Below are 13,074 nucleotides of genomic sequence, written 5' to 3' on the forward strand. Positions count from 1 at the left end.
GTATAAATTGCTTAAGTTTCTCCTATTTTTAAAATTAATAACACGTCTTAAGGGACATGGTAGTGCTTTGTTGGCAGAGGAAGGGGATCAACATGTGCCGAGCATCAGACACTTATATGTATTATTTTCTACAATCCTTAAAACAAGCTTATGGGAAAAGTATTATTTTTTCCATTTTTCAAATAAGGAAACAGATCCAGAGATGTTAACATCCTGCTCAAGGCCACAGAGCAAGCAAGTGGTAAATTTGAACCCAATCAGCTCTGGCTTATAAACCCTTGGCTCTCTCAACTATATAGGAACTAAGTAAATCATTTTATTCTTTTAAAATGCTTTATAATGATTTTGCCTTCAAAAGCTGGCCATGCTACTCGTGGAATAAGGCAATGTGGCAACATGAGATAGTGCAAGGATGCTGAACCTGGAGATCAGACAGACACTGATTCAATTCACAGCTTTACTCAGTCACCTTGGGCAAAAGACATAACCTGTGAGTCTCAGTTTCCTCATCAATAAAATGGGGATAATAATACCAAGGCGTTGTACGACTTGAATGTAATAACATATTTAAATGTAAAGTGGCATCATTACCTGGTACAACTTAGTCTGTTGGGCAAAGTGTCACTCTAAGATCGCCCTTCTATACCTAAACGCAACAGTGATGAGACCGCCAGAAATGGAAAGATTTCAAGGAGAAACAAACTGGAGTTCCATATTGCTCTTTGCCACCCACAGGGTAAATAAATCTCATACTGGAAAAGCAAGAGACATGAAACACTATTCTTGATGTTAACAATCCGAACTCTCTAAAGCAGTCTGATACCATGTGGTACATGCTGTCCAGTAGTCGAGTACAATTGGGCTTTCTATTCTTGTCTGGGCAGAGCTGACCTTTGATTCAATTTAGTTTGAGCAATATTTCCATACAGCAGTACCGCGCTTCATCCCCCTGATGGCAGCCCAAGCTGGGGCCAGACCCTGCCTTGGATGGAAACCAACAGGCTGGGTTTTGAGACACTGCCTGGCTTTGACAGGTCTGGGGAACTTCCACACTGTGAAACTCTAAGGTCTCAAGTCAGAACTTCTGATAAGTGCATATGGACATGAACTGCAATCAGCCAAAAATTTCAAGGATTTCCAGTTTGATGATATAATGTTGACGCACGGGTCATCTGATCTCCCAAGATGACCCATGAGGGGCCCCACAAAGACAGAAAACAAAGTTTGAGGCTGCAGCCTCAACTTCAGCAGCTGCTCATATGGAAGGAAAGGGGTCAGGCAGGGAAGGAGAAGTGGCTGTGAGTCACAGGATGTTCTTTCTACACGGGCCTTGGGGAACGTTCCACCCATGTCTGTTACCATGAAGCCAGGAAGAGGAGGAAGTCTGGCATTTCTCTCGGAAGCCCTCTTGTCTCCGCTCTGATCCCAGTCCATCCATGCCCAGTATCCTGTGACCTGAGAAGTTTTTCTGGCTACCCTTGGCTGCTCTCTATAGACTGTAATAACGTACTAGCAGAGAATCAAAGTCTGGAGTTCTAGTCCTCTTCCTGCCCTTTGCCAGCTGTTTCCTTAGGCAGATAACTTAGCCTCTCTGAACATCAGCTCCATTGCGTACACAAAGAGGAACAAAATTCCCGATCTCACATGATGGTCATACAATGAACTGAAGCATAAATGAGGTGCTTATGATGTGCCAAATATTGTGCTAAATGCTTTATGCTTATTAATGCTCATGATTCCCCATGATAGACCTAAGAGAGGACTGTTAACTCCATTTGAGAAAACTGAGACACAAAGACAAAGAATTATCCAAGGTCACACAGTCACTAAGCAGCAAAGCCGGGATCTGGCCCAAGGCAGTCTGGCTGCCAAGTGGATGTTTACAAGATGATAATTTTACAACCTCCTTCCCTCAACTCCCTGCCACAGCCAGCTACCTTGCTATGTCACTAAAGCCTGTCCTGCCGTCAGGGGATCAGGTCTTTCTGACTTTCAAAGAGTAAAGTAGAATTAAAGGTCCATGCAGTGAGTTTTCAATATTACCTGTAAACCCAACAGCCAGAAAGTTATGATCCATTTCCCTAAGTAAACTCCAGCATAACCCTCAGGACTTATTTCACAAAACTCTTGGTCAGAGCCACATCAAAAAGGCCAAACAAGCCAGACTGGTAACATGAATACATAGCAAATAACAGCCAGACCACTGACACTCAAAAGTCTTGCTGAAGGGATGGACAGACTCAAAAGCCAGGTCAGGATCAGTGCTGCCTCAGGCCTCCCCTTCAGTCCTTCCCTCTTCTGACCCTTGACCTCAACAATATGGGATGTCTTCCAAAGGGACATCTCCAGTGCAGCGACAAAGTGCCCAAAGTTCTTCCTTGCTCTTCTTTCCCGGCAAAGTTCTCATGAGCTTCAGAGGATGCTGCGTTCTCGAGAGAAGGCATTACAGAAGCCCTTGATTCAGGAGCTGTGGGAAGCCAGTTGTAAACCTAGTCCTCATCAGGGGAAGCTGAGTTAAGGCACCCAGCTTCATGGAGCACTGTTCTCATGGGAAGTGCCATTCACACAGACTGCGGTATACGTGGCATCCTCAGAAATGTGTGACCAGCCAGCCTAAGTAAAGCCTGAAAGACCTCCCTTAACTGTCCCCACCTACCTCACCGCCCAATTCAGCAGGTCCAGAAAAATGATCTTCTGAAGTCCCCCACAGCACCTACTGAGTGAGTGAGTGAAAGTGCTCAGTCGTGTCTGACTCTTTGCAATCCCATGAACTATACAGTCCATGGAATTCTCTAGGCCAGAACACTGGAGAGGGTAGCCTTTCCCTTCTCCAGGGAATATTCCCAACCCAGGGATTGAACCCAGGTCTCCCACATTGCAGGTGGATTCTTCACCAGCTGAGCCACAAAGGAAGCCCTAGTACCTACTGGGCTTCTGTTAAAAGGACTGCTGTGGCTATAATGTGAGACAGGGCCAGACCCATAGAGACCTAAAATCTTGGCTGAGAATGAAAGCTGCTGAGTCCCATGCACAGAGGAGATTGGGGATCTGGCCCTCCAGCTTACAGGACAGAAGCCAGAGCCCTGTCCACTGTGCCAGGCCACAGCGGATAACGATAGAGAAACGACAGTGCCTCCTCAAGCCAAGAAGAAGACTCTTGAGAGTTCCTTGGACTGCAAGGAGATCAAACCAGTCAATCCTAAAGGAAATCAACCCTGAATATTCATTGGAAGGACTGATGCTGAAGCTGAAGCTCCAATACTTTGGCCACCTGATGTAAAGAACTGACTCATTAGAAAAGACCCTGATGCTGGGAAAGATTATGAGCATGAGGAGAAAGGGTCGACAGAGAATGAGATGGTTGGATGGCATCACCAACTCAATAGACATGAGTTACAGCAAACTCTGGAGGATAGTGAAGGATAGGGAAGCCTGGCATGCTGCAGTCCATGGGGTCACAAAGAGTTGGACACGACTGAGTGACTGAACAACAACTTCATGCCAAGGAATTGTCCCTGGACCAGCATAGAAATGGGGAGGCTGAGGGAGCATCCAGAGTTAAGAGACAAGAGACAAGAGCCCAGCTACCTATGAAAATGAGAGACAGGGGAGCTGGGGAACTTCTTGCAGGAGATGTGAGGGTGGCCCACCCCAGGAGGTGCCCCTCCCAACTTCCAGCCAAGGAGGAAGCATTAACCACTACACATGGTATAAACTCGAGAAGGTCCAAGCCCATGTTGCCATAGAGATGAAGGAAAGCTGTAGTCCAGATGCCAGGATTCGAGAAAGGAGCAAGGCACTGGAGTCAAATCAATGTTTGAGCAGAAACATCCATCAGGAAGCAAGCTAATGAGCCCATTAGGTATCAGTGAGCAACTCATTTTAAATAATTCTAAAGGAAATAAGGACTTCCCTTGTGACTCAGATGGTAAAGAATCTGCCTACAATGCGGGAGACCTGGGCTTGATCCTGGGTTGGAAAGATCCCCTGGAGGAGGGCAACCCACTCCAGTATTCTTGCCTAGAGAATCCCCATGGACAGAGGAGCCTGACCGGCTACACTCCATGGGGTCACAAAGAGTTGCACACAGCTGAGCAACTAAGAACAGCACAGCACAAAGGAAATAAACAGTAAAAGACAAAGAAGAAAGCAAAGGGACACCTCCTTCCCCAGCCCAGTCCTGATCTGAGCAGCTCTGGCCCCATCAAAAAGGCTTTAGTTCTGGCCAGCCTGCTGGTCATTCCACTGGAAAATGCCAGATTCCCAAGAGGAGGCAGTGGACTGGAATGGTGCACAAGTCTGGAGGGTGGTGTGGAGGAAGAGGCCAAGGAAGAAGACAGTCCTTCCCCTCCCGCAAGGTCTCTGGAGGGGCAGATGTTGCTGTGTGAAGCCTGAGGCTGACACAGTTTAGAGGGCTCTCTTTAAGAAAAACAGTATTTTTTAAACATCCTACTTCGGCAAGTTTTGATTGCTGAGATCCCTACCAGGGCCTTGGAAAGGGGTTCTGAACGTGAAACTCCTTTAGTTTCTCAGTAAATCCACTTCAAGCCTCTGGACTCATAGCAGGCTTTCCAGGAAATGGCAACTCACTCCAGTATTCTTGCCTGGAAAATCCCATGGACAGAGGAGGAGTCCACGGGATCACAGCTGGACACAACTGAGGGACTTCACTTTTTCTGGAAAGTAAATCTTGTAGAAGCAAGCAAGCCAAGACTGTTCTTGAGACGTTTTTATCATTATTATTAATTGAAACCCCTGGGGACCTGGGTTCACACAATGGATCAACTTGAAAATGACATGTGCTGGGATTTTATACTTTTCAAGGTGCTTTCATTTGACCCTCAAAATACTCTGTGAAGGAGAAAGGACAGGTATCATTCCACAAAGATTCACTGCTGCTTGCCACGTGCCTGACTGTACTGCGCTATCTTGTTGATGCTTGGGACAGAGTTACAAACAAGGCCCAACCCTGCCCTCCAGGGTCCACAAACAGGGGCCAGCCCACAGCACTAGTCAGTCCCAGGTGATCCACCACCCAGGTACCAAGTTTCCAAGAGGCAATATGTTCAGGTTATTTCACCGAAGTCCCAATTTCAAGGCGAGGAAAGCTGAGGCCTAGAGAAGATTAACAAACTGGCAAAGCCAAACAGGTAGCCAGAAACAGATGGGGAGATAAAGTAACTCAGATTAATTCCATGTCAGCTGTGTGCTATGACCTCGCTATCAGTCATCCATCCACACAATGTCATCTGATGTAATGTTCAACAACCCACAGGGCTTCTCTGGTGGCTCAGATAGTAAAGAATCCTCCCGCAAGGCGGGAGACAGGCAATCCCTGGTTTAGGAGGATCCCCTGGAGGAGGGCATGGCAACCCACGCCAGTATTCTTGCCTGGAGAATTCCCACGGACAGAGGAGCCTGGCAAGCTACAGTCCAAAGAATCAGACACAACTGAGCAACTAAACACAACCCGCAGAATACCTATCTCCATTTTTCAGGTAAACTAAGGGTCAGAAAAAATCAAAGCATGCTCAAGTTTCACACTTAATGAGGGACAGAGCCTGATTTTGTTCCCCAAAGGATTCTTTTTGTGGGGGGAGCAAAGTCAGCAAAGACCTATTTTTACCATCTTGGTGACATCACATCTCCCAGACAAATCTTAATACAAAACCCAAAATGCTTTCTCTTACAGCAGCAATTTCCAACCTCCCAACTCTACAAAACTATTCACACAAGTTTCACCACACCCACATAAAATGGTATTGTCTTTAAATTAACTTTAAGTAATTTTTCCCTATTCAACAGCCTCCTAAGCAATAATAGCGTGAAATTATTTTGAGGTGGGTTAAAATTAAAAGTTGTCATCTGTGTACTGCTCAAAACCATCTCAGATATCATACAAGATTCACTTAATGAAACGCTCTTTCTTGCCAGACTGCATCTCACAGAGACAGAATCTAGACCTGTCACTTTTTCTAGAGCTTTTGAGAATTTGTGCAACTTTTCCATTTCCACTGGGTTGGAGTCATGATGGGGTCTTAAGAAGAGTGCGTGCTCCTCACCTAGACTCCCAAACATTAATTTAATCCCTGTCCAACCTGGACAGATATACATTTAGAAAGAAAATAAAATGTCCAAAAAGTAGCAGTGATGAGAAAACTGAGTGAGGCCCCTCTGTAAAGCTTCCTGAATGTGCTTATTAGGATGGTTTCAAGGATATGAAGGCTTGACTATGACTTAACTCTTGAACTGGAGATCTTCCCAGTTGGGAGATTAATGGAACAGCTAGAACAGCATGAGAGAGCACTGTAGAAAGAGCACTGCATGGAGCAACAGAGGTTTAGCTGTATTCAATTCCCAGAATATCCCTCCGGTGGCTATGCAAACTTGGGAAAGTCCCTCCCCCACCCCTGGCTGGATCACAGTCTTTTTTTCTAGAATAGAAGTTCCACATGGACAGGGGCCATATTTGTTCTGTACACCTCTATGTCCCAGCACCTAGAACAGAGGTTGGGACATATTAGTGTTCAATAAATACTGGCTGAACATTTGATTCAATCAGCCCATTTATCTATAAATGAACTAACGGACGTCTAAGGTCTCATCCAACAAGTGGAAATAAAACAATGCCCTAGCCCAGCAAACCATGGGACTAGAAAAGAGTATTTGAGCAGACATCCACAAATTATCTGTGGATGGATCAATGGAGTTAGCAGGTGAAGTGAAAAGGAAGAACAAGATAAGTCCTCTAACCAGATCACAGGAGCCTGGTGGCCCAGCACAAAGACAACATGGGTTGGTAGGTCTGTAACCGCCTGAATGGCACTGTCCAAAGGGGCTGTTAGTCTCCAGTAGACTGATCCAAACCTCCAACGCTGGTCCCACAATCACCAACAACTTGGATGAGAACAAAGAGAGCTATTTATCAAATTTCTACATGACAGGGAACCAGCAGCACTAGTAAATATAATACATGGCAAAAACAGTTTGAGTAGGAAGAGATGACATAGGCAATCTAAAAATGTAAAACAGAAAAAAGATAGATATTCTCCCTCTAGGTTCAAAAAGCCAACAGCACAATTCAGAAATGGAGAACAAGTAACCTGCGATATTCTGTATGTAAAAGGCTCCGCAGCTCAGGTTGATTGCACATGGAGAATGAGTCAACTGTGTGACGTGGATGCCAAGAAGCCTCATGTAATCCAAGGCTACATTACAGAAATACGGTGCTCAGAGCAAGAGAGAGAAAGTCCCTTCCTGCCCTGTACTGGCAGACTGTTGTAATTTCTGATAAACTTCAAGAAAGACAAAGAAACACTGAAACACAACCAACTGCCTCCTCTGAGAGGCAGAAATCAGGAAGTGGGGGGTGTGGTAGACATTCCAGAAGAGGAATGGAGGACTTTTAGCCTAAAAAGACAACAGATTTCAGGAAGAGAGGGAAAGAAACACAAGAGTTGTCTATAAACACTTCAAGGGAAATAAGTCAGCCTCTTTCTCTGGGAGGTACAGAAGACCAGTGAATACATTCTGATAATTAGAATACGAATATTCTAATATTGGGTATTCTGCCAATACCCAAAACGAGCTGCCGTGGGCGAGGCAGGCCCCTGCCACCTGCCACTCCTGGGGTAAGCAGAGAAGGTTGATGAGGGCAGGACTCCAACCAAAGATCCTTTCCATCTGCAATGTGGCAGCGCAACAGAGCTGAGCCCATCATGCCCTGGGTAGGGCTTTCACTGCGGAGAAACAGGTCTCCAAGTCAGGATCTACACTGATACACCCCAGCCTTGGACTCTCTGAAACATAGCGCATGCATGTGTGTGTGCTAAGTCACTTCAGTCATGTCTGATTCTTTGTAACCCTATGGACTATAGCCCTCCAGGCCCCTCCAGGCTCCTCTATCCATGGGATTCTCCAGGCAAGAATACTGGAGTGGGTTGCTATGCCCTCCTCCAGGGGATCTTCCTGACCCAGGAATCAAACCCATGTCTTCTACATCTCCTGCACTAGCAGGCGGGTTCTTTACCACTAGTGCCACCTGGGAAACCCCTCTGAAATCTAGAGTGTTATTCAAATTCAGCAAAAAGTTACTGATTCCACCTCGGAAGAAGGAACATTTCTCTACATTTCCCTCTGGACTGAGGCTGGGCTCAGTGCTACAAGACAGCCAAGAAAGGTGGAAGCTGTGGGGCAGAAGTGGCCCTAAGAAGTAGCTGCAGGGCAGACAAGGGTGAACGGAGAGATAAGCTGTGACAGGAGACAACCATAATCAGAGATCTCTCTTCAGAGCTGTGGAGACAAAGTTGTTTGAATGCAGGTTTGGCTTCTTTTCTCAACCCTGACTCATGTCTCTAGTTTATATGTGTCTTAGGAAGCACCCACTGAGATCTGAAACTACTCCCCGCCCTGTCCCCCATTCACAGTCCGTTTCTCCAGCCATGCAGTGGAAGGCAGAAGAGCAAAGCCAGGTGCTCAGAAATACATCACTGACGCACAGGAGTAAAATCAGCTCCCGTTTATTGAACATCTACTATGCGCCAGACACTGTGAGGGTTCACACTTCACACTGCAAGTTACCTGTTATTCATAGCTGAAGAAATTCAGGCTTGGAGAGGTTAAACAGCTTGGCCATGATAGCACTCCAAAATTATCATAGCTCATATTCATTAAGTGTTTCCTTGGTGCCAGATGCAGTTTTTAAGCAGTTAAATGTTTCAGCTCCTCTACTCCTCACAACAATCCTATGAGCTAAAGTTCTCCTACTGGCTCCATTTTACAGATGAGAAGTATGGCCCCAAAAGGCCCGAAAGGACTTATTCACAAAGTCACCAAGCTACAAAATAATACATTGTAGCACTCTTTCCTCTGGGTCACACTGTCTCTACAGTAGAAGAAATAACCCTGACTGTCTCTGGTCTACCAGGCAGGGGGGCCCCAGCAGATCAGGAAAGACAAATGCCTCGACTGGTGGTGGTTGTCTCTCTGTGTCCTGTGCTGGGACAGACAGGTGTGCAGGATGGGGGCCTACAGGGCAAGGAAATGGCATCCAGATGGCCTGGCTGTGCACCTAGGAGCAGAGCAGCTGGAAGCTCCTCAGAGCCGACCCAGAGCCCAGGCACGGTCACACCTGTTTTCTTGTGAAACGACACCTCCCGCTCATCACTTCCCATACAGTTTGCCTCCAGGTAAAGCACAGTCCAGCCACCCAAGAGAAAGCTCCAATACAAGCCTGGTTTAAACTCTAGCACTTTACACTATTTCTGTTTTCACCAAGTGGATAGCAAACTGGGAGGCCTCTCAGCAAAAGCCAGTCCACCTATTCTTCCCAAACACCGAACTAAGAAAAAAGCACTTTCCTGGAGCAGTGGTGGCAGCTGACTGGTGATGGGGTAATTTATCACTCAACACTGTTTAGAACCACCAGTGCATGGAGATGATAAAAAGCGACTGACTCTTAGTCAGCTTCATTACTGCTTCTGAATTCTCTGCAGACCACGCAGGCCATCACCACCTGCATCTGGAGGCATGCTCCCACCACCCCGGCCCCCGTCGGCCACTGCCTGGGAGGCTGCACCATGGTGACTTCTGCAGCCAGCACCTCAGCCAGCAAGCTGCCTGCTCTCAGCTACTTCCTAGATGGCAATGAGCTGCCCAGGCCCTCACCAGATAAGAGATAAGGTTGTCACTTCTTAGAGATCAGAGGTTCAAATGCTCATTGACTAAATCAAATGACTAGGGGGATGATGAACTGCGTTTTTCTTTTAGAAGTAAATGCTTAGCTTTCACTTATCCATATCAAGTTGCAACTTTATCTGCTCTTATATGGACAGAAGCATCCCCTGTCTACACATCTGCCCATTCACGGCAACCATATGGCCAACTCCATAAAATGAGGTTGGAAGCAACCTGCTCCCTTAACTGTCCTTAAGCCAGGCCAGTGCCATTCCTCTCTAGGGGGTTTCTTTTATGTCCCCAAAGGGGGCCAGGGCACTCATAATCTCCATCCTTTCTTCTCAAATACATCCTGCAGAGAGGCCTTACAGCCTAGCCACTGAGGAGGAAAACCCCACAGGGAAGAGCTAAAAGGAACAAGTGCCAGGATGCATCAGCTGCTGTCTCTCCCGGGTGCAGGTTCATTTCCAATTACGAGCCAATTCACAGACGGTTTTTGCTTACGTGAGCTGGAACGCTCGATCTGGTATAACGTCTTCAAAACTTTGCGTATGTCCTTCATGCTGGTGTCTCTGTGGCTGTACAAGAGAAGCCGCCGAGCGTCTGTGAACAGGCGAGACACACTACAGGGGGAGCAAGAAAAGCAGAAACGTCCTGGTTAGACCAGCTGTCTCTCCAGTTTGAACAAAGTACCTGCCAGGAACACGCAGCTTGGCTGCAGGGACCCTACAGGCCACCCCTGACCCACTCCAGCTGCCCCACTCCAGCTGCCCCCTCACCCAGCCTCTGAGATGCGATGCTCCCACCCACCCATCCACCCACCCACCCTGCCCCAAACATTCATCCTCATGTATCTGCACAATCAAACCTTACCAGCCTTCAAGGCCCAGTCCACATGTTGCCTCTGCAGGAAGCGCTCCCTCACACGCACATGCACGCGTGCACACACACACACACAGGCCCCCAGGACCAACTTATCCACAAAACACAGCAGACACAGTGCCTAGGGCCCAGGATACACTTAGGGGTCCACAACATTTTTAATTTCTTTTAAAATCAGGAAAAAATTTCTGAATGAATGCATATCATTAATTTAGCCTGAAATATACTCATCTTTATACCCAACACAGATAAAAAATAAAATTTTTAATGCTGTTGCATGGAAAAAGGGGTTTATGAAAGTCACGAAGCCTAAGGCCCATGAACGCTGGAATGAGGCCCTGCCTCCCTGCCGGCAGTCTCCTCAGAACCGTCCTGCTGTGTCTCCTGCAGCCTTTAGTCCTTTCTAACTCCTGCCATGCCTCTGTGTCTTCCAAGAATCTTCAACGGCTCATTTGGCAAACACTTACTCAGCCCTACCTATGTCTGTTGTTGAAACCATGAGCCAGGAATACAAAAGTGATGAAAGATGGCCTTCAGGGAGCTTACACCCAGGGCCAAGAAAGACCTGTAGACAGAAGGACGGACACTGCAGTGCGATAGGGCACCCATGAAGGAAGAAAGGAGATCCAAGAGCAGAAAGGACCAAGCTCCCCCAGCCTGGGCTGTGAGCTCCTTGAGGACAGGCCACATCCTCTGCACACCTCTATATCCCAACTTCTGGACCAGCCGTCTCCCACACACAATAAACGTTTGCTAAATAAGCGTTTGCTCATTAATGCATGAGGCTGACATGCTGTGTCTCCCTTCTCTACTTACCTGCCAGGTTTTCTTTTTCTTTTTTTTTTAATTATTTTTTTATTGAAGGATAATTGCTTTAAAGAATTGTGCTGTTTTCTGTCAAACCTCAACATGAATCAACCATAAGTATACATATATCCCCTCCCTTTTGAAGCTCCCTCCCATTTCCCTCCCCACCCCACCCCTCCAGGTTGATACAGAGCCCCTGTTTGAGTTTCCTGAGCCATACAGCAAATTCTCATTGGCTAACTATTTTACATATGGTAATATAAGTTTCCATGTTACTCTTTCCTTACATCTCACCCTCTCCTCCCCTCTCCCCTCTTCTCTATCTGCCAGTTTTTTAAGGAAAGGCCCCAACCACAGAACTGTCAGCTATATAAAAAATGTACCGAACTGAGCTTGCTGCTGCTGCTGCTAAGTCGCTTCAGTCATGTCCGACTCTGTGCGACCCCATAGACGGCAGCCCACCAGGCTCCCCCGTCCCTGGGATTCTCCAAGCAAGAACACTGGAATGGGTTGCCATTTCCTTCTCCAATGCAAGAAAGTGAAAAGTGAAAGTGAAGACGCTCAGTCGTGTCCGACTCTTAGCAACCCCATGGACTGCAGCCCACCAGGCTCCTCCGTCCATGGGATTTTCCAGGCAAGAGTACTGGAGTGGGTTGCCATTGCCTTCTCCAAAACGAGCTTACAAGATTTTAAATTTTGGCAGCAATTCTCCCTGGTCTCATTCTTTGGATTTTATCACACAAACCTTCAGAAAAGCACCTTCACTCAAACCCAACCATTTAAAATTCCCCGAAGTCTGAGAAAGGAAAAAAAAAGTATTAACTGACAGGTTTGGGAAAGAAAACCTGATCTGGTACTTACATGGACTTGTTAAAGTTTCCAACAACTCCCGGAGCCTCACCAGGAGTTGGATAACGGAAACAGGGGTTATTGGCATTACAGATAATCCCCTGAACCCAAGGAAGTGTTCCTGCAGAGGGCATGGCTTTGTTTGGAAAGTGGCCTGTTGACATTGAGGAAGAGAAAGACAAAAAGAGAAACATTAATGCTTTGAAGGATTTAGGACTGGATAGCAATCTTTTTCTTTTTTGGTTCCACCCAAACATTGTTTCATCCCAAACCTGTCCCATTCTCTGAATCCCAGAAATCTGCCACCATCGACTGATCATAAGTTGGAAATGTGGCATCAGATAGCAGTTTTTAATCTACCTGACATCAGCTGTAGGGCTGGATTCACGACACCAGCTTTGGGGAAGTGACCAGATCATACACAGAAGGTGCCTGGAGAGCAGCAAGTATGAGATCCTCATTCCTTCACTTCTGCCACCCACTTCACCCTTTCGAGACACAGAGGCCCTGGTGATGACTTAATCCTCTCTCTTCATATTTGAAAGAAGAAACCATGGTGAGATAAAGTGGCTGATGAAGAACCCTCAGGGACTCAGTGGACAGGACCAGGGGTAGAACCCATGCTTCTGTGATCTCAGTCATGTTCCTTCCCTTACACCTTTGGCCTCCTTTAAAACTCAATATTTAAAAAAAATCAAAACTAAGATCATGGCATCCAGTCCCATCACTTTATGGCAAATAGAAGAGGAAACAATGGAAGCAGTGACAGATTTTATTTTCTTGGGCTCCAAAATCACTGTGGATGGCGACTGCAGCCATGAAATTAAAAGATGCTTGCTCCTTGGAAGAAAAGCTAAGACA

At 46.6% G+C, this 13,074-nt stretch overlaps 1 protein-coding gene across 4 annotated transcripts in view; it reads right to left on the reverse strand.

The window, feature by feature from the left end:
* ABCA1 (ATP binding cassette subfamily A member 1) overlaps positions 1–13,074 on the reverse strand; it is a 131,530-nt gene that overhangs the window by 79,730 nt on the left and 38,726 nt on the right. For 3 of the 4 annotated variants that reach the window (XM_018052543.1, XM_005684263.3, XM_018052542.1), the window contains 2 exons: positions 12,226–12,367; positions 10,180–10,298 (listed from right to left, as the gene is read on the reverse strand). In XM_018052543.1, the coding sequence (XP_017908032.1) occupies positions 10,180–10,298; positions 12,226–12,367 (261 nt within the window). The remainder of the gene's footprint in view (positions 1–10,179; positions 10,299–12,225; positions 12,368–13,074) is intronic. The other variant, XM_005684265.3, reaches the window with a different exon arrangement.

This window comes from Capra hircus, chromosome 8 (genome assembly GCF_001704415.2).
Source record: "Capra hircus breed San Clemente chromosome 8, ASM170441v1, whole genome shotgun sequence".
Lineage (NCBI taxonomy): Eukaryota > Metazoa > Chordata > Mammalia > Artiodactyla > Bovidae > Capra > Capra hircus.